The sequence below is a fragment of the Gossypium raimondii genome, chromosome 5 (assembly GCF_025698545.1).
Source record: "Gossypium raimondii isolate GPD5lz chromosome 5, ASM2569854v1, whole genome shotgun sequence".
Classification (NCBI taxonomy): Eukaryota; Viridiplantae; Streptophyta; class Magnoliopsida; order Malvales; family Malvaceae; genus Gossypium; species Gossypium raimondii.
In genome coordinates this window covers 50824141-50847092 of record NC_068569.1, presented here as the reverse complement: position 1 = coordinate 50847092, position 22952 = coordinate 50824141, and the positions used below count along the sequence as shown (strand labels likewise).

Genomic DNA, 22952 nt, shown 5'->3' with positions numbered 1-22952 from the left:
CCGATTCTAAAGAACTCGAATTGTGCGATATACTCTACTGAGCAGCAGACTCATCCAATATGATGCAGACAGCAGCAACACTGTCGCTCACAATCTCCACACGTCTAAAGCCTTGGATCCAAAGAAGATTCAAACCGTCCAAAATGAGCCACAATTCAGCTTCAAGTAGCGAGCAACATCCCGTAGTTCTAGTATACTCCGACAACCACGATCTATTCTTGTGTGTCGAAGAAAAGCTGTGGCCGCAATATGGTAGTGATCAGACAGTGGACTGCGAAGATGTGTTGAAGCCTTGTTCAAAGCTTTAAGTTTTTAATATTGAGATTTTGAAGTCTTATTGAGAAATCTGAAGTGAGATTTGAGAAGAGGAAAAGAGGAACCATTTAGTAATGACGATTGGCCAGAAAATGCCACAATAGTTACTAGAGTTAAGAAAAGAAAAAGAGAGAAGAAAAAAATGGGACAAAGATTCAACAGATAGCAGCAAACTTAGTAGTGGCTCTATGTTGGAGGAACAAAACGGTCGTAACTAAGGTATGTCCATTTCTTTATCTTCTTCTTCATCTTCTCTTTTTTTTTTCTTTTCTTCTTTTCTGCTGCCCTGCTAGGGTTATGTGGCTGTTTAAATTATAGTTAACCCTCCATTAAATGTCATGTCATTTTTCTCTTACTTTGTAACAGAAAATAGTAAAAAAAAAAGACTATTTTGTTATTTTTCGAAAATTGAATGACTGGATTGAAACTATTTTGACTAATTTTCAAATATATCAAAACCGAGTGACTATTAATATAATTTATCCTTCTATTTTTCCCAAAGATTACACCATTATTTTCTTTTTAATGAAAATGAGGTAAAATAATATATTTACTTGTTTTAGAAAATGCCAATGGTAATGCACATTACATTTTAAGGAGATAAATTGAGGTTGAGTGATTGAGATAAATTTTATAATTGTTCGATCTGGTAAAAGTTGTTAACTTTGATGTCTTAAGTTTTTGATATAACAATATTTTAGATAATTTTTATTTATAATTTTTAAGCCATTTAGTAAAAATAATTATTAGAAATTTTATTAAATATTTGGTGAAAATGATTATTAGAAATTTTAGTTTCCTTTACTAATTTTATCTATCAAAATAAAATAAACCACATTACTTCTTTTCTTTAATCTTCTAATTTTTTCCCTTTTCTTCTCTTTCTTTATTCATAGTTATTACATAGGGTTAGGATTTGATATTTGTTTTGATCCCACAAAATATATCTTGGTTTTTTAAGGAGGACATTAATGGTGCTCAATGGGCCAAAACTTTTGGAAATATTCAATATTCCTTAAATTTTTTTAAAGTTTTAATTAAACTATCCTATTTTTTTAAAAAATTCATTAATCCCACAAATTTTTAAAATTGTAATCAAACCCTTAGTTCTTTTAAAATATTATCATTACACTTCTATTTTTTTTAAAAATTATAATTAAACCCCTAAAATTTAGCCTTAAAATCCATCTTTGGATTTTTAATGAGATTTATATGAATTTAGACTCTTTAACCTCATGTGTTAATTCTTTTAATGTGGTTCTCTAAAGTAAGGTGACATTTTAAAAATAAAATAAAATTATAATATAGTATTGTATCCTATCGTATTGTATTTTCAAAAATTATTACAATGGTAAAATTATATTTCGACCTATATGATTGAATTAACTATTTTAATTCCAACCTTTTGCTTCACCACCTTAATGACCTCATCAAATATAGGTTGCAAACTATTTTCAATCCTATGCTAGTTTTTGTCTTTCTTTCTCCTAATTTGTGAGAAATTTGATTTAACCCTAATTCAAGTCAATGCCATGAATTGTTCCTTTGCATCATGTTTTTAACATGAGAAAGTGAAAGATGTTGATTTCAAAACTCAACATTTTTACTGGTTCAATTCATAAATCATATAAATAAGTTATCATAATTAGGTCTAATGGCAGTTCATTTGAATTCATATAATAAAATGGTGAATTTATTAAGTTGGTATAACTTTTGAAAAAATGAGACTAAAAAAGTTAAAGGAAGTGAACTTGTAAAAAAAAATATTAACAAAGAAAATATAGCAAAATTTGCTTTTAGGTAATCTTAAATTTCATTAATCGAATACACGAATCTTTCATTCCAAGCAAATGAACCAAACAAGGTATTTTGCATTCCATCCATAATCTTATATTTTCGTTCCAAGCAAATGAATCAAATAAGCAAATGAACCAGAAAATCAATCCCACACTGTTCAGTCCTAAGTTTGTTGAATACTTGAGAAGTCAGAAAAATTAGGTGATCTAAATAGCTTAGTATATAACTCAACCCATGCAAATATATATATATAGATACAAAAGAAAATTTTAGATACAGATACAGTTATAGATATAAATACATATACAGTTACAGATACAGATGCAGAAACAGATACGGATACAGATAAAGATCCTATCCTCATTTACTATACATTATCTTCGTCCATCCCTACAGACCAATTGGGGCAACGAATACCCATCCAACCCTATACACTTATAAGTGAGTGTATGTCACTTTTTAGAATAACGTAGTCATGCTGCCAGATATGGTGCGGTAATATGCTAGAATTAGATAAATGTGGTCAAACCACCAAAACAAATATATGATTATATCACCAGTTAAGTCATCCCGAGTTGCCCGAAAATAATGACCTGCCATCTCGATTTGCCCGGCAACGATGGCTTATTAATATATATATGCAGTTAAATTACCAACACTTCCTCCATCACATCATAATCCCACCACAATGCACATGTAATCACTAAACAAGTAACAAATGCACATATGTCATGCATGTTATACGCATCGAAATATACCATCATGCTTAAACAAATTTCTCAAATTACGGATCAAATGTAACAGCTCGTTTTTAGTAAAATCGGAATAGTGGTTTCAAGACCACAAATTCTAGATCAAAAAATTTATTTTAATATTATCTTATAATCTACAACATGATAGTATTATCGTATAAAAATCTTGTTAAGAAATGTTACCGTTTACATGTTCAATTTGATAAAAAGGACTAAATCGCGTAAAGTGTAAAAATTGAGTTATAATAGCTAAAGGTATTAAATAGTTATAGAACTTTAAAGTGGAAGTTCTTATATGGTAATTAGACCATCAAATGTGATAGTGGATGTGCATGGCTTGGCATTAGTGTAATTTTAAGGTTAGGTAAGGGTAATTTTGTAAATAGGTAATAAATGATAAAATAAAACAAAACATTAAAGATTTCATCTTTATTTTTTCTTCTTCAAATGAAATTTCAAACAAAAAGAAGCCATGGATGAAGCTTTATTTGGCCATCCCTATTTTATTTGCATGTGAGTATTTTTCTTCCCGTTTTTTTATGATTTCTATGTTCTAAGATTGTTGTATCTTAATCTAGCTAGCTCGGGGACTAATTTGTGAAGCTATTAAAGTATTTGAGTTTTTCCATTGATAAATATGTTAGGGTTTTGAAGTTTAATGGTAGAAAAATAATAGTTGTTGTTAGATAAACATTTTTTGTAAAGGAATTTTTGATGAAATTATCAATTAGGGATTAAATTGAGAAACGTGATAAATTGTGGTAAAAGTGTGAATTTTTTAAATGTATCGGCTACTATAAGCATGTTTAAAGGCTTGGGCAGGGATAGAATTGAATGAATTTCATTTTCTGAGCCTAAGGACTAAATTGAAAAGAATTAATAGTATAGGGGCAAAATGGTAATTTTACCCAAAAGTGTGTTGAACTAAGTAGAATATTGAATTGAGTTAAATTCATTCGTATAGATCCGGTTAGATCTCGTACGGAGTTAGATCGAGGCAAAGGAAAAATATCGAATTAGTCGCATTCGAATTTACGTAAATTTATCGAGGTAAGTTCGTGTAATTAAATTGTGTAATTATATGCTTTAATTGAAATAAATGTATTTTAATTGTATTATCATCATATATGAATATCGATCGCATATCCAACAACGTACGACGATTACCGAGTTCGTTTGAACCTTAAGAATTCGTAGGATACAAATGACATGTCATTAGGGTTACCGACTTCAGCTCTTATGAGCTTACCGATACTCAGCTCGTATGAGCTTACCGTTATTCAACTCGGAGGAGTTTACCATTATTCAGCTTGGAAGAGCTTACAGTTTATAGCTCATATGAGCATACATGTACAGGAATTGACGGATTACAGTTCAGTACACCTCGTGTGTACTACCTGCTTATCTAACGATATTCTAAGTGGTTTAACAGGCACAGTTCTGTTATGAGTTTATATGAGTTCGATATGAACTAGTACAGGTATTTACATGAATTACATGGAAATGGTTTATATATGATATACGGATATATGGCATAGATGTTACATGTACATGGAATTTAAATAATTGTTGAACTCATACATGATTTTTAGTTTTTATATGAATTACATGACTAACTTGGTTGATGAATATGTGTTAGGCTTTAGCCAAATTGAATTGTGATATGCTTTGAGTTACTTACCTAAATTGTGGTTAAATATTAAGTTAAATTCTGTGTTATACGAACTTACTAAGCTTAAATGCTTACTCTGTGTTATTTTTCGTGTTTTATAGTGATTCGGATGCTCGTTCGGGTTGAAAGTTTGGCGGAGCTATATCACACTATCTATCGGCTCTTTCAATACTTTTGGTTATCTAATTTTGGTTATAATGGCATGTATAGGTTATTCTGGCTAATGATAGTCTACATGTTTTGTTATGTTTTTAGCCATTTGAATTGGCTTGTGTTTTGGAATATTTTGCTATGTATGTATAAATGGCCTTATCATGTTTGATGTGTGGTTTGGTATGGTTAATATGTATATTACTTTGGAGCGATTTAGTGCTTGTTGTGGAAACCACATATGTGAAATGATGTTAGATTTTGAATGGTTTGTATTGGTGTTTTGGTGTACAAGTTATAAGTGACTTATATGACTATTTGATGCTAAGATCAAGTACATAAATAGTACTAAATGCTATGTTTTGATTTATGATTTGTATGGTAAGTTTTGATACAAATATGTATATAAGTTAGTCAAACAATTGGATAAATTGAATGCTTAGATTTACATGTTATAAGTTGTCATTTGAGGTGCCTAAGAGCATATTGGTTGTATGTGATAATATTACATATTTTAAGCTTGATTTTGGTTGGTTTTGGATGCCTATTTATGACTTGGTTAAATGCAAATTGTTGTATTTAGATTGGTACCAATTTGGGTGAGAAATATGGCTTGGAAATGGCCTATTTTCGTCCAGACAAGTAGGGATACGGGCGTGTGTCTCAGTCGTGTGTGACACACGGCCAGGTGACACGGTCGTGTGTCCCTTGAATCTTTTAAAAGAGCAAGTTAGTATGCCCACATGGCCATGTGTCCCCTGCAGTTTTAAAATTTTATAAGTTTTTGAAAAATTCTCTAAATTTCCAATTTAATTTCAATTTGTTTCTAAAGTGTATTTAGGGCCTCTCAATGGCTCGTATTAGGGACAATATGTATGATGTAGATTGGTTTTTGACATGAATACTAAATGATATGAAATGTTTGAGATTTTTGTCTGCTTGATATGTAAGTACAGTAATGCTCCGTAACCTTATTTTGACGATGGATACGGGTTAGGGGTGTTACATCAAATGCAGAAATTATAACACAGATATGCTCTCGGTTGTAACACATGCTATATCAGTATTTCAAATTTCATGTCTAAAAGTCATACATGCTATACACAAAAGATTATACTATCATGCTTTCAAAAATCGGATAAACAGAGGTAGAACATCAGTTTTTATATCTATAAGTCACACATAACACATTTTGGAACCTACGAAGTGGCTGATCTTGATTCGCACTTCTAATACATCCCTGACGAAATTTTACTGAGAATGAGCCTACACGCACTTGTGGCTCACACGACCCAACTAGCCCAGCTTGTGTGGACCATACGGCCTAACACACGCTTGTGTGGCCTACACGACCCACTTAACCTAGCTCGTGTGACCCACATGGCCGTGTAGCATTGACAGTGAGTTTTTTGACTTCGCGTTGTTCGCTGTTTTTCAGGATTAAAGGTACACACCTAATCAAAATTGGAAAAAAAATGCTACAACACATTTCCAAACCCTAAAAACAACATTCATAACGAACCAATTAATAACTATATATGAAATCAAACCTCAATATACTAGAAGCCAAACACTATTTCAACCACACATACTAAACATTCAACCTTAGTGTTGACACCATTTTTTTTGTGAAAACAGGGTCGACTTGGATTTTCAAAATGAAAACAAAAATGGGAATCACCACCAATCTTTTTTGATGAGGTGTGATCGGGTCACCTCAAAAAGTGGTTGTTTTTAATAAACGATTTGATTTTATTAAAACTACGATCTTGGTCCACGAAATTCAGAAAAATGGGTTCGGGAGTCGGTTACGTACGAGGAAGGATTAGCACCCTCGTAACGCCCAAAATTGGTACCTAGTTTATTATTTAGTGTCTTAGTGTCGAGAATTAAAAACCTTAAAGAGATTTAAAAGTACGATCCTTTGTCAAAATGCAGAATTTTTTTGAGAAAAATGGGCATGTTTCACGTTAATCGGGAAAGAAAATTATATCCCGTAAGTTAGGACACAATGTCTTGAATTCCCGATACGCGAATAAACGCCAAAAACTTACTTATTTAAAAAGATATTTAATTATCTCAGGTTTAGAAAAGGGATCATGCCCCGTAAGTTAGAACATGATCTTTTGTTAATTCCCGAGAAAAGGGCATATTTTACGTTAATCGAGAAAGAGAATTATATCCAGTAAGTTAGCACACAATGTCTTGAATTCCCGATGCGCGAAATGGATGCCAAAAATTTACTTATTTAAAAGATATTTAGCTATCTCGGATTAAAAAAAAGGGGATCATGCCCAGTAAGTTAGGACACGATCTTTTCTTAATTTCCGAGATCATTTAAAACTTGAGTTTGAAAAGATTTTTGTATTTGGATTTATCGAGAAAATCGAAACTCCGTAAGTTAGGGCACGACCTTTTCGAATCTCAAAATACGAAATTTTGGTTATTTTAAAGTCGTGATTTAAAGTAATAAAACACAATGTCAATATGGGTAGCAAGACAAAAATAAATACAATGATGTAAACATAACGCAAGCAACCACAACAAAATGATAAACAAATAAATAAAAGATGACAAAACAATTATACATGAAATAATAAACAACTAGGGCTAAAACATTTCATAAAAATAATGGTGAACACATAAATAAATAAATATAAGATAAAACAATAATAATAATACGAAAATAAATAAAATTATAAAATTAAAATCTATGTATGTATATTTATATATAACAAAGTTTAAAATGAAAGAAAAGATATAAATAAGTAAATAATAATATTAATATTAATAGTAGAATAACAAATAATCTAAAGTTTTAAAAAGAAAAGATATATATATATATAAATAATTATATAATAATATATAATAAGACAAATATATTTAAAATTTAAATAAGTAAATGTAAATAAAATATAGTAATAGTAATACTTTGAAGGTATAAAAGGACATAATAAATAATAAATAATAAAATGATATAATAAGATAATTATATAAACAAAGAAAAAATGCATATATATATAAAATAAAAATAAAGCTAAAAATAATACAAAACTAATTAATATATTAATACAATAGTAATAAAAAAGGAAAATAAAACTAATAATAATAAATAATAATATCAAATTTATTAATTTTAATAAGAAAATAACCAAAATAGCAAAAAAAAGGCTAAATTGAATTAAAAACAAAATTCGGGGTCAAATCGCAAATAAATTAAAGGGGAAGGACTATTCTGAACGCGCGAATAACAAGGAGGGACTAAGAGGGTAATTTTCCCCGCCCCCAAAATGCACAGTTTTATTAAAGACCAAATTGAAATCGCTAAAAAATCACAGGGGTAAAATTAAAAAACTAAAAGTACTTGATTGTAAAACCATTAAAAAACGGAAGGACTAAAAGGGAAATAACCCAAAGCTCAAAAACATGCGGATTCCCTGGTCGGGTCAGGTCACATATGGGTTGTCCCCCTAAACGGCGTCGTTTTGGCGCCAAGAGCTATGGCCAAAACGGCGCTGTTTTGTACACCTATATAAATAAAAAAAAATTTAAAACTTCATTTTTTGTTGCCTTCCCCTAAAAAAAACCTGAAATCTCTCTCTCAAAAAAAACTTTCCTCCAAAAATCCAACCAGGCTCCGACCCTCAGTTGTCATATTTGGCCGTCAGTCTTGCAGTCGTCATATCTGATGATCGGAAACTCAAAAAAGGTACTTTTTTTTAATATATACCTATATATATATTTTTATATAGTTCCCTAAAAAATGAAAGAAAAATAGAAAATTTAAATAGAAACGGTGAAAAAAACAATAAAAACGAATAAAAACCTTTGGATTTCTACTTCTTTTCTTTTCAAATCTGCTTTGTTCTTATTATTTTCATTTGAATCGCTTTTTTTGAAAGCAAAAAAAAAAACCCCTTTTACATTCGGCCGAATGGCTTTATATAGCCATTTTACAATTTTGTTTCTAGTTTATTTGCTGTCTTTTCTTCTTTGCTTTTTGCGGGCGATTGACGGGGTAGGTGGGGAGGTGGCTGCGGCGGCGGGGTGGTTGGCCAGAGGGTAGAGAGCCCTAGGTGCAGCGAACCTAGGGTTTGAAATTTTTGTTTTGCTGCTAGGGTTTCTAGTTTAGTATTGGGCCAAGGTGTTTTGGGCTTAGGGTTTTGCGTCTGTTGATAATTTTGGGTTGTAAATGGATTGTTTTTTTTTATTTGGTTTGGTTTTTGTTTTAGGCACTGGACCCGGATAAAATTGTGCTACTACACTTAGCACCAAAAATCATGCCTTTACAAACATTCAGTCACTTACCCCGATTTGAAGCAATAGTTATTAATGCTTTGCATCTCTCGATTCTCTCCTAACAGAAACACAAGAGAAATTAACCCAAAAGAAATCGTTCACAAATCATTAAGCAAAATTTCACATTCAACACTCCCAACCACAAGAATAGATTTTACTTACAGTTAGACTTAAATATTGTAGCAAAGAACTTCTAGACATATAAGACTGGTTACAAAATTCGAGTGATGAACTCACCAAAACAATGATGGCAGACAAAAAAAAAAAGATAAGAGAAGGAAGGAAAAAGAGAAAATTTCAGAAAAAGGGAAAAGAAGAAGAAAACAAAGAAAATCTTATGCAATAATCTAACTTGAAAAGCCAAAATTGAAAGAGTGGAGAGTGAAAGGCAATTGAGAATTTGGGGAAAAATAATTTTAAACAGATTTATCAGAAAACTACCCATATCCCCATTAACTCCCACTAAATCTGATTAGTTATCATTATCATATTTTTCTCAAAGTTTAAAATAAAAATAAAAATAATTTCTATTTTACACAAACAACATTTAAACACAACACATTTAAATAAGTTGAAGCCTTACCACTAAACCAACAAGCTAATTCTTGTCATCAATTAAGTGAAAATAATATATAAACCAAACGTTCAAGGATAGGGAGTTGGGGCAAAAATAGCAAAAATTTAGGGAAAAAAATTTGAACACAAGATCTCTCATACACAAACACAACACTTAATCACAAAACTAAATTAATTCACTTTACAAAATTCCTACAACCTTAATTTAAAAACAGAGCGTGATCACTCTTGATTTTACTATCCCGATTTTTTTTACTTTAAGACACATTTTCTGACTTTTTTAATATAATTAGTTTTTTTGGTCAAATGGTTAAAAATATTTGAAATATATTACATATAAAAATAACAATTATATTTAAAATCATTATTTCATTTTATAATATTAGAAATCATCATACCCACAATATACTAGAGGTGATCATGGGCCGGGTCGGGCCCATAAAAATTTTGGCCCACTTTCTAGGCTCGGGCTTGGCCCGGCCCGAAATATGGGCATGAATTTTTGTCCAGGGCAGGCCCGAGAACAAAATTCTAAGCCCGAGCCCGGCCCGGCTCGGCAAGGCCCGGCCCGTTTTTTATTTTTATTTTTTGATTTTTTTGACACTAAAATTGTAAAAAAAAACATGCAAAATATAATCAACCAACAAAAATATCCATACATTAACAAATCTACATATTTAATTTTATAACAAAATATAAATTGTAATTTAGTTACTAATTTAGGTTTTATCACCCAAAAAATACATGAATATCATCTCAAAACCGGTTAGAACTCAAGTTTGAAAGTCTACTTTAAGTTCCTACAGAACTACACGGAACTATGATGAGTTTTACTAACAACAAGGCTGCCTCAACATAGGAATCAACCAACCATGGAGAAAAAGCTTTTCGTGGAGGCCACTGAAGGATAGTCTAGAGCCTGTTTCAGCCTAAATGTAACAACAGCTGCATCAACCTACAGAAGCATACAATCGAAGCCTTAGTACCCTCCTTTTAGTAAAGTAAAAGATGGTTCAAGCGGACCCTGTTAGGGAAAGAAGGACCTATTCCAGGTAAAGCTAGATTGGTTTAAGTTGAAGCTCAAAATACGGTGCCCTGATATTGGTTAGATAGCTTACATTAGGTTGAGGAAAGAAATTTGTTCTTGGGACTCTAAAGTTGTATTCAGGCTCTGAAAAAGAAAACATAATATAAAGATGACATAAGTTTTTGAAAACAACATTGACTTGTAATACATGAACAAAATTCTTTCCCATTGCATAAAGTTGAAAGCTGAAAAAACCAACAAATTAATACCAAACAAAAGCCTTCAATAAATCCAAAGCACATGATGCAGTTTAAAAGCAAAGATTAAGTGAACAATGAATTGTAGAGCCACTAAATATTGTAGAAATACCAGAATAAAAATTAACAAAGACGTTGATGGGTCGGTACTCAGATGTCCGCAAAGACGATTCCACCAATCGCACAGCTGTTTCCTCCTGGTATTTTTCAAGCATTAAAGTTAGTAAACCAGTTTGAAAACTAAACCCAAATAGCCAAAAACAATCAACATAGAGAGACCAAAGATTTTAACATATTCAACCTCACATTTCTACCTCATAAAAACATTCGAAAATTTTGATGAAAAATTTTATACCTATATGGTTGAACATTAAAAATACATATAAATCATTCATACTTTTAATTTATTCAACCAATATACTTTAAATTATAATTCATCAATAAAAGAACAAATTTTAATTGATTTTCTTTCTTTTTCGGTTTTAATAAAAGAACAAATTTACAACAAAAGAACAATCATCATTCAAGAAAAGAAAATCACATTAACCAGCAAAAGAACTAAAAAAAAAAACCAGAACAATCATGATTTTCTTCCTTCACTTGCTGATCGTTTGCGAGTCGAACTTGCTCTCTTGCCACGCCTTTCACTCACTCGCTTTAGTCGGACTCAATCACTCTTTTTGTTGCAAAGAATAATATGTTATAAACACAATCAAAATCCCCCCCAATATTCACTGTCTCAAAATCAAAATCAGAAAACCGTTAACATCAAAAATTAAAATCAAAATCACAATCAAAATCAAAAAGCAAAAAGTAAAAAATTACTTCTAATTGGGTTAACAGGAAATAGGGTTAAAGGAAAACTCACCTTTGAAATTCAAAGGTAGAAGACGTTGAAGGCTAGATTCGCTAGAGCGGAGGTGGTGTCGTGGAGGACCGGACACCGGAGGTGGAATGGTGGATCGAAGGAGGTGGGTTTTTGATTTGGGGAAAAAAGGGAGGAGGGAAGGGGTTAGGGATTTATCAGATACACGGGGTCAGAGAAATGGGAAATGGGAAATGTAAATGTAATAATAAATTTTAAAAATAAAAAATATATTAATTATATCCGGGCCGGGCCCGGGCCAAAAAAATTGCCTAAGGCCCGGCCCGTTTTCTAAACAGGCCTCGTTTTTTTGCTTGAACCCATATTTCGAGCCTATATTTTTACCCAAACCCGCCCAACCCATGAGCACCACTACAATATACATAGAGAAAATAAATATTTGACATATAAATATTATATATAAAGAAAATTATATCAACAAATTTAGTTGATGTTTATATTATATATAAAGAAGTTATACATAAAATATATATTTTTATTATATAATTACATATAAATATTATATATAAAGAAAATTATATCAACAAAATTAGTTGATGTTTATATTATATATAAAGAAGTTATACATAAAATATATTTTTATTATATAATTACATATTTATTATTTAATTTTATAAATAAAAGAGACATTAATTAAGAAGATGAATTAAAAATAAAAAAACTTCAAAACAATATATTTATTAATTAAAAATAAATAAATAAAAAAGCTTGAAATATGATGAAATAAAAATTATAAATGTGCTTAAAAGAGGAATAGTACAAAACCATTAACATTTAATTTTCTGACAAAAGTAACTTATTTTATTAAAAATAAAATCAGAAAATGCGTCTTAAAGGGAAAATGCGTCTAGCTGGGTGCAGATTCCTGCCAATTATATAAAAAACGCTTTCAGCTGGATACGTTTTCACGCTCTCTCCAAAATCAATTTATTTCCCTAAATATTACAAAACTCGGCCTAAAATGCAAAATAATTTATTTTTTATATTTTAATTTTTGACATAATTTTGTATCTCAACTTTTATAATAAAAAATTTAATACGGGTTAGGCTCGGGTTTAGATTTTATAATTTGAACTAGACTTAGGTAATTTTTAGGCCTATGTTTCGGGTTAAATCGAACCTAGACTTAAAAAACAGGCCTAAAATTTTGTTGAGAACTGATCCGAACTCCACCCTGAATTTTACTTCCCCTCTCTCTCTTTTTTTCCTCTCACATTTCAATCACACCCTCAAAAAGCCAACCGTCACAATTTCAAGGTCTAATATCTACGATATTCATGTATTTACTTTTCATATATATTATAAATGATTTGATCCGGAAAAAAAAAAGTTATATCGAACAATAAATATTTAAATTCAAGCCTACAAAAAAATCACATTAAAGAATAACATCTCATGTATACCTTAAACCTTAAAAGCTATGTCCAAATGCATGTATGTATGGTATCAGCATATACACACATAAATAAATATATATATATATATATATAATTACATTAACTTTTATTATTTTTCATGTTTGTTTTAGAGGCTCTTCTTCTTGACAATGTCGCCTCAAAGATTTAAACTTACATATTTCTTTAAGAATGCAATATGCATTACCATTATACATAACGCTTGTTAGTAACTATGATGTTATTTTGGATTAATGAAAAGATAAGGTAAATTAAGCGTGATATTTTATTAGAGATTTAATTAATTTTTGAATTAATTTATAAATATATTTTAACATTTAGACCTTAATGTTATTCCTTGATTCAAATAATTAAGATTCTTAAAAAATTAATTTTAAAAATTTAGTTTTAGTATAAAGTGTAACAGTTGAATTTGATAGATAAAATTTTATTACCAATCTAGTGGTATGTGTATAATTTGATCATTTTTATCTTTATATTTTACAAATTCAGTATTATGATAGTCATTAAATCTTTTAATTAAAATAAGATGCTTTTTTATAAATATTATACGAAAATAATAAACTGATGTAATATTTAATATGTGATAATATATTTGTTACAATAGAATTGGTACTATTTTGGCGAGGATTGAAATTTTAGAAATGAAAAAAATGATGGGTGCCAAGAATGGGCTGAATGTTAGGGCTATGGGAGAGGTGCCCAATGTTGATGTTTCTAATCATCCATCCACCATCGACACAAGAGTAAACAGTAAGGTGAGGAAGCTGAAATCTCCGGAGCCTCTCTGTTACGGCTATTTCAGCCAGGAGAGTAACGAACCGAAATAAGGTTTCATTTTCAAGCTCAGCTCTCTTTGTTTTATTTATTTATTTATTTATTTTCATTTTGCTTACTTTCAAGATATGGGTAAGCTTCCTTCTTCTTTTATTCTTCGTTCACTTGTTAATGGTGGAAGCCATCTTTCTAACTTCCACTCTTCTTCTTCTTCTTCTTCTAACACCTTTGCTCCCCACATCAAAGCCTTAAGTAAGAAAGCCATGTCTGTTAGAGGAAAGGGAAAAAGGGATGATGGCTTCGAGAATGTTGATCATGCTTTGATTTTGTTCAATAAGATGATTGGCAGGTACCCAATGCCTTCAATTCTGGAATTCACTAAATTATTTGCAGCCATTGTTAGAATGAAACATTATGCCATTGTTGTTTCTATGTGTAGCCAAATGGAATTATTAGGCGTTTCCCATGATGTTTATTCTATGAGCATCTTGATTAATTGCTTTTGTCAATTAGATCGAATTGATTTTGGGTTGTCTATTTTGGGGAAAATGCTGAAGTTAGGTGTTGAACCTAGTGCAGTAACTTTTTCAACTTTGATTAATGGGCTTTGTAATCAAAGTAAGATTTCTGAGGCCGTTTGTATGTTCGATGAAATGACTGAAAAAGGGTATCAACCTAATTTGATTGTTTACAATACAGTATTCAAGGGGTTGTCTAAGACCGGCAATACTGATTGAGTTGTTAGGTTTCTAAGGTTGATGGAAGGCAGAGCTTATGAACCCAATATTGTAGCATATAGCACTGTCATTGACTGTCTTTGTAAGAACGGGTTGTTAAAGGAGGCTCTCGATCTCTTCTCTGAAGTGAAGGTTAAAGGCATTAGACCAAATATCATTACTTATAACTGCTTAATTCATGGTATGTGTAATTCGGACCAGCAGGATGAGGCAACAAGGCTTTTGAATGAAATGGTTGATAACAATATTTCACTTAATATTGTCACATATACTATATTGATTGATGTACTTTGCAAGGAAGGAACGATTTCTAAAGCTGTAGAGATCATTGACACAATGAGAAAGAAAGGCATTGAGCCTGATGTTATCACGTATAGTACATTGGTTGATGCGCATTGCAAGGAAGGGATGGTTTCTAAAGCTGAGGATTTTGTTGATGTAATGATAAAGCGAGAAATCGAGCCCAACACATCACACTCTTGGTATGATGGCTACGGATACTCCTTTCAAAATCTCGCAGACACCCCCTCCCCCCACATTGACTCAACAAAATTCATACATTCTGGCAAGACTTTTATCTACTGCAAAGATCTTAATTTAACCAAAAAAAAATGTACTCCAAATTAAAATATTTTCCTCTAAACATAGAATCATTTCTTGCACTCCAGATGGTCCACAACACAACCATAATATACATCAACCACCAATTAAACAGAGGTTTAGACACCAACTTATCAAAGTATAACAAAAGAAAGGATAAAATACCTCAGAATTTGTTAACTCGGGCACAGTCCAGCAAAATGTGACTAACATCCTTAGATTTCACTTTGCACTAATGACAAACAACATGTTCATCCGAGATCGAAATGTCTTTATTCTTAAGGAAAGACATCGTTGGATAACAATTTTTAAGAGCTCCACAATCACACCAACGATTAGAATCCGTCCAAATCATTTGAACAATCCCATCTTCCACCTTTTCTAGTTTTGTTTTAAGTTAACATGATAAGGTCAAGTATCGACTTAACCACTAATTTCTTCACCAAGCCACTTTTGAGTAAACCAACTTCATTTAGTCGCAGATAAAGAGCACCTCAACAAGAATAAGAAATAAGAGAGAAGTCGCCCCTCAAGCCTACTAACTTTTTCATTACTAAATCATCGTCATCCCGATTAATCTACTGACTCTCCAAGTTTGCTCAGCCTCTTTACGGATAAAATCCCTTCTCTTGATGAAATCGCTACCCAAAGAATACCTCATTAAATATTTCTTCTTTCCCTCTTGATTGATGCATGTGCATGATAAAATACCATATACAAAATCAAAACCAGCTATAAGTGCTGCACAATACCATAATTTTTCCTACATAGAGCTAATTTTGCTAACCAATCAATACCATCATTGAACACCATGTAAATTTTATATTATTTTATTCTACTAGATTCAAAATTACAACTATAGGTTGAACAAAATAAATATAACTACATGACAATGTTGCAAACTCTATGACTAGGATTGGAAGAAATTTAGGAATGGTGTTGAGTCTCTTTGAAATGCTACTGCTAGTCTTGTGCAGATGGATAAAGGGTCAGTTTCTAGATGTGTAGAGAACTACAGTGATTCTGGTGCTTGGATTATTATGAGCGTCTTTGGCAACCAAAGAAAAACTTTAAGTTAACCTTAAACTAAATAATCAAAGAAAATGTTGTGGCAAAAAATATATATATTTTTAATGAGGAATGAGTGGAGCCTAAGTGGTTCAAGCCCATGTGACCAATACTAGCATAACTCTTTTAACCTTACCAAGTTGAATGATGATTTTAATGGGAACCAAATTGTGTTTTTAAAGACGTTGAAAGTAAAGAAAAAGTGCCAACCCATGTGATGGCATGATGGTCAAGAGTGTTTATAGTCTTAGGTGTGGTTTGGGTTTGAGTCGTGCTAATCTATTTTTTAAACCATTTTTATCAAAAATAATAAAAAAAAACATGTTTTTTATTCTCTAATTTTCACATATTTTTATTTTCATTTTTCAAAAATTATTTTCAATTTTTTTATCCCAACATGTTTTCTTCACTATTTTCCAAGAAAATGAAAATGAAAACGGCTCTTGTTTCTTGAAAGAGTTTCTAGTAGTGTTATCTAAAGGGTGAATTTGCCATATTAGTCAATCAGTACAGGAAATCTAGCGTATTCATAATTATGAGCAGTAAGTATTCATCAGACTGAGTTATCAATGCTATGTATGAAAGATATGTAAATTCTAAAGTATCCGCCAAATTTGAGTGTTTCACGCTATATAGAAAAAGTTAACTAAAGTATAAGTTGTTCATCAAGATAGAGTGTTCTCATGGTATGTAATAAGGTTGCCTGGGTAAATTTAAGTCCTGATCTGTCCAAATAATTTGATAGTTGTTACTTCACTAGGAGAATCCGCCAAAGGTAGAATTCATATGAAGTTCATCTTAAAGATCCGCTAGTATGAGTATCTGCCAAGAGATATATATGTAAGTACACCATTCTAGATTAAGTATTTAACGACCGTTGGAGTGAAAATCCGCAGAAGGTAAGTTTTGTATGGGTATTTCTATGATAAATGCATTTGCTTACTGTAAAGGACATAAAACCCATAATGAGTAGTGAATTTTGTAATCCGTCTATAAAGTGTATTGTGTGTAAGATGATCAAGTCTGAAGTTGGCGTATAAGTATGCGCCGATATTGGAAAGGTATCCACCGAAGACAGAAAGGAAATCCAGAATATTCAGAATAAGGAAATCAACAACAAATGCTTTTAAGGTAATTTAATCAAAACTCACTAAGTTCATTTGAACTTACAAGTGTTTGTCTTGTTGTAGGTTCTGATTTGAGCAGGTATGACCAAACCAAGATTGTGCCAAGTTATCTGTTTGAGTTACGATTTTATACATATGGAGGGTACTATAGGTCCATGGCGTTTAGTACTCTACGCCATGTAGAGTTTGTCTTTATCAAACTTTTAAGTTGTTATGTCTTATATTACTTTTAAAAGTATGATGTATTCTTAGATATTTTCTTTATTTCTTTTGTTCTAAATACACTTAATAAAATAATAAGAAGTATGTTGAAAAAGGGTTATACGCCAATTGTTTTAAATTTTTGTTAAGTGTTTATGTATTGAAACATCCAATATCCAGACTTGGTGATTCAAGTCGGGTAGAGGGTGTTACAAATTATTTATGCAAATCATATGCCAGTGAGCTGACCCTGGGTACAAAAAAAATTCCTTGCGAGTTGTTCTAATGTAATAGGTACGCCATTGGGCGGATGGGGCTAATGCATGTATTACAGCAAAGCGCGGTCCAGGCCAATATGTACGCTATATCCATGTGTGCTACATGATTAAGCAAGATTGCCTATATGAGAACGGTGCCTAGCACTCACATTCGTCGTTGGAAGGTAAGTAAACAAGTTAGCCAGATTACAAATGAGATAGTCCTCCACTATGACAAATCTATTATTTCACGATCTTCAAAATGTACATGTCATGGGATGGAATAAGTTACTAATGGTAGTGAAAGTTCTTTGATGGATCAAATCCCTCATTTGTTTAACTAGTAAGAAAATTTCGGGGACGAAATTTCTTTTTATGGTGGGAAAATTGTCACACCCGAATTTTTGAGCAAAAACTTGGCCATATAGAACGGCGAACCCTGAATTATTTTATATGTTTTAATTAGATCCTACGGCATCTTGTGTGTATCATGTTGAAAATATTTTTGGGGATAAATTGGGTATTAATGATGATTTCAAATTTTACTGAGGGGTCTGTTGAGAAATAATGGCTTGTTTCCTATATTTTGTTTTAAGTTGGGTTAGTACTTGTATGGAAAAGTTTGAATGGTCAATAAGATGATGACTATATAAGGGAGAAAAAAATAAAAGGGGGTCATCATCTTTCTTTCTTCAACTGAAGCACAAAAGAGAACAATGGAGAAACCATTTCTGAGCTTCAACAATCGACCTTTGCTTGAGAAGTGAAGGAGTCAAGCTGCATGTTGGAAAAAATATATATGTAGCAAAGTAGCTTAATCAAAGGCGAAATTTGAGAACTAGTAACGTTATTATTCTTTTCTGTGTCTTTTGATTTTGAAAGAAAGTAATGAACTACAGACATCTGACTAAATGTTGGTTGTGGATTGTAAGGAAAATAAGCATGTTAAGTAGAGAGTATACTCTACATGTTGTTAGAATCGGATTGTCTTACTCATAAATGTCTCACGGTCGGTTTTATATGATTGTTACTTTTTAGTCGGCGGAGACAGAGAGGGACCTAACAACAAGGGGAAAGTCAAGCTAGTAGGTGATACATCCTTGAGGTGTTTTGTCGGTGAGCTCCTAAACTCAAATCTTTAATGTTTGTCTTATATGTCTTTATACTATGATGTTTATGTTGTGTATTATGTTTATAAGGAAGTGTTACCTTGTCTTGGAAAAGTTGCCACAGTCGCAGATGTGTGTTACGAGATAAGGTGCATGTTGGTTGTGAACTCAATTCATGGAATTAATGATTTGTTTGATGGGTACAATGTTATGTGTATGAAGATTTCTAATTTGTCTGCCAGTTACTCTGTATATCTAATGTTTTGGTTGAGATTTCTGTTGTAATGTTTATGCATGTTAAGTTGGTGTACAAAAGTGTGCCTAGATGTAAGCATAAGTTTGTTGTATTAATGAATAGTTTCTGGGAAAATCATTATTGATTACGATATATTGTTGAACGTTTGATATGTGATATTTTGATGAAAATAAATTATATGTGAAGTATGAGAGTATGGAGGGATGTAACGATGGATGAATGAATAAGGAGATGTCATGTTGGGCACATTGTGCCACATGTTAAAAACACAGTTTCTTCTAGGCCCAAAATTCGGGGTGTTACAATCACCCCTCCTTAAAGAAATTTCGTCCTCGAAATTTCCAATTATCAGATCAGTCGCATAACACAGACTCCACCACTACGCTTTCGCATCGCACTCTAGTTCCAAATAAGGTATATGGTCAAATGACGAGGACCCAACTCGAACACCTCTACGGCCTCTACCATGGCCTCTTATACTTCGTCCGTGTGTACCTCTTGTGCTTATATCAAATAACGTATTATCAGTTTAAGAAGTTTTATGCATCAGTTTGTAATTCCAGTAATTATTAATAGATGTCTTATGAAAAGCAGTAATCAGAGTTTTGTTTTCGCAAATCAAGGTCTCCCTATAGTTTCCAGTTTCCTACAGTCTCAGTTTACTCTAACTAATGAGTTTCAGTACAGTCCTACTATCTATAGTAGTCTCTCAGTGTATTTTAGTTTAAGCAGTCTACAGTATAAAGAAAACTTACAGATTCAGCGCTGGAGACTCGGTGTGCCACACTTGTAAACCTTCCAAAACACTTCAAGAACAATTTTCTTGAAATTCTAAATATTTTCAAAACTCATTCCACAGTCGAGTTTTGTAACTTGGCTCTGATACCACTAAATGTAACACCCCAAACCCGGCCTAGACGTTATGGCCGAATCTGGCGATATCACATTGAAGTGTTTTTTAAAAACACATTTTTTTCTAGGCCCAAAATTCGGGGTGTTACACATCACATTAGGGAATCCTGCCTTACAAATACGGAAGAATGTCTCTCAATAAAGGGGACCGAAAAAATCAACCTCAACATAATTGAATTTGTTAATAAATCATAATTAAAGGTAAATACCTTGAATAATTTATTTGTTTAGTGCATTACCATAGCCAAGATTTTAATTTATTTTGGTAAAATAAATAGTTAAACAAATTTAATATTTATAAATGAATTTATTATATAATGTGATTAAGAATAAATATAATTTAATATTTATAAATTATATGTGTCATGGATGTATTAAGTTGTTCACATTAGAAACTTATAATATATTTATAAATGACACATGTCACATAAATATTGTGACAAATGTCACATTATAAAAATCAAATTAGAAACTTACCATATATGCAAGTATACCTTTTAATATAATATATATGATATATGATATGATTTTATATATATTAATATATTATATTATATATTTTAATATATTTATAATTTAGTATTATTTTTATATTATAAGCGATTTTGTATTATATGCTTTTTTCATATTTTATTTATGTCACATCTGAATTCTTAAAATATGCTCTAAACTTCTATACTTTTCATGCATTTGAATTTAGTCTACTCTAATTTTCAAAATTTTAGTTTTTACTTTTAAATTTCAAAATTAGGTTTAATTGTTAATATTATTAAAATTCTTTTGTTAAATTCCTTGGTGTGATATTTTGGTAAAATAAATAGTTAAAAAATTTAATATTTGTAAATGAATTTATTATATAATGTGATTAAGAATGAATATAATTTAAAATTTATAAATTACATGTGTCATGGATGTATTAAGTTGTTCACATTAGAAACTTACAATATATGCAACTATATCTTGTAGTATATATGACACATGTCACACAATTATTGTGAAAAATGTCGCATTATAAAAATCCAGATTAAAACTTACCACAAGTATACCTTTTAATATAATATATATGATATATGATATACGATATGATTATATATATTAATATATTATATTATATATTTTAATATATTTATAATTTCACATTATTTTTATATTACAAGCGATTTTGTATTATATGCTTAGTTTTTATATTTTATTTATGCCACATCCAATTCTTAAGATATGCTCAAATTTTATACTTTTCATGCATTTGAAATTTAGTGTACTCTAATTTTCAAAATTTTAGTTTTTCCTTTTAAATTTTAAAATTAGGTTCAATTGTTAATATTATTAAAATTCTTTTATTAAATTTATTGGTGTGATATTTTGAAATAAAAATATTCACTTGGTACCTATATAACAAAAAATTTATGAATCTAAATTAACAAAAGAAATTTAATGATAAATAATAAAATTACGAATAATGATAAATTTAACCCTCACCTTTTACATTTTTGTCAATTTGATCTTTATTCTTTTTGAGTTAAATTTAGTATTTAACTTTTCAAAAGAGTCAATACTTTTTAATGTAAATGTTGACTAAAACATTAAACTTTAACAATATCACGTGACAACTCGCATGATAATTCACTTTACTTCAAGTCGGCATAGAATTATTTCTCTTATATGTCACGTCAAGAAATGATTTAACATTTTAAAAATATTCAAAATTAAAAAAATAACATGAAATTTTATGTTTAAAATTTTAAAATTTTAGTTAATATTTATATTAAAAAACAACAATTCAACTCTTTTTGAAATCTTGATGGTCAAATGGCTCTTTTTCAAAAGTTGAGGCCAAATTTAATTATAAAAAAGAGCCAAATTAACAAAAAAATTTAAACATTAAATACTAAATTTCTCATTATACCGTAAAATTATAAGATTTTTATAACGATAAAATTACATTTTAATCTCAAAATGGTAACTATTTCAACCTTTTGCTGCAACACTTTAATGAACTCACCAAATTTAGGTTGCAAAGTGATTTCAGTCCTAGACTACCTTCTTTGTCTTTCTTTACCCTAATTTATGAGAAAAATCATATTGTACCCAAATAATTGATTGTAACATTTAACCCCTAATTAAAGCCCATGTCTTGAATTGCTCTTTTGCACCATGTTTTTAACATGAGAAAGTGAAAGGTGTTGATTTTATGACCCCAAAAATCCCTTTAATGCCAACTTCACCATTTATATGCTATTTATTAGGGCAATAGTTGATGAATTCTGTTAATGGTATACTCCTCATTAAATCTATTTACAAATCGAGTTTTAAACTAGATCTTATTAAATTTTAAATTTATTATTTGAGATAATCACCTAAATTTGGTTCGAGTTTATATGTATATTTTTAATTTTAAATTGTGACATGATATAATTCACCGAAAACTAAAAAAGTATGTTTTATAAAATTTTAAATTAGTAAACCGGCTTATACCTTTCTCTAAAAATTAATAAAGTTTTGATTTAATTATATTTTAACCCTTATAAAAATATATAATTTAGTCTCGACCCTTAAAATATCCTGACTTCATTGATATCAGGAAAAAGTTAAAACCAAATTTTGTTATATGAAAAGTTATTTAATATTTCTGTAATAAATTTTGTAGACTTCACGAAAAAAAGGTACATTTTCGCATACATAATTATAATTTATTTATAAAATTAATAAATTAATATAATAAATAATGATATATGATGTAATATTAAATATCTCTTGTATTT

The 22952-nt window shown here is 30.5% G+C and overlaps 2 protein-coding genes across 4 annotated transcripts; one reads left to right on the top strand and one right to left on the bottom strand.

Moving 5' to 3' along the window:
• Window positions 1-10194: 10194 nt before the first annotated feature.
• Window positions 10195-11889, bottom strand: LOC128040964 (ribosomal RNA small subunit methyltransferase, chloroplastic-like). Of its 3 annotated transcripts, none has more exons than XR_008195732.1 (5): window positions 11714-11889; window positions 11387-11579; window positions 10958-11042; window positions 10680-10732; window positions 10195-10516 (listed from the first exon to the last, which is right to left on the bottom strand). XR_008195732.1 is itself a non-coding variant. In XM_052630103.1 (5 exons), the coding sequence occupies exons 2-5, from the start codon at window positions 11427-11429 to the stop codon at window positions 10424-10426; spliced, it is 243 nt and encodes an 80-aa protein (XP_052486063.1). In that variant the 5' UTR covers window positions 11430-11579; window positions 11714-11889; the 3' UTR covers window positions 10195-10423. The 3 variants fall into 3 exon arrangements, 2 of the variants coding, with proteins under 2 accessions (XP_052486063.1, XP_052486062.1); XM_052630103.1 differs by having other exon boundaries at window positions 11418-11579; XM_052630102.1 differs by lacking the exons at window positions 11387-11579; window positions 11714-11889 and having other exon boundaries at window positions 10958-11359.
• A 1878-nt stretch (window positions 11890-13767) lies between these two features.
• LOC105766434 (putative pentatricopeptide repeat-containing protein At1g12700, mitochondrial) lies at window positions 13768-15767 on the top strand. The gene is given in 1 exon segment (XM_052630105.1): window positions 13768-15767. A coding segment is annotated over 1 exon segment (1236 nt). The 5' UTR covers window positions 13768-14051; the 3' UTR covers window positions 15288-15767.
• The last annotated feature ends 7185 nt before the right edge of the window (window positions 15768-22952 follow it).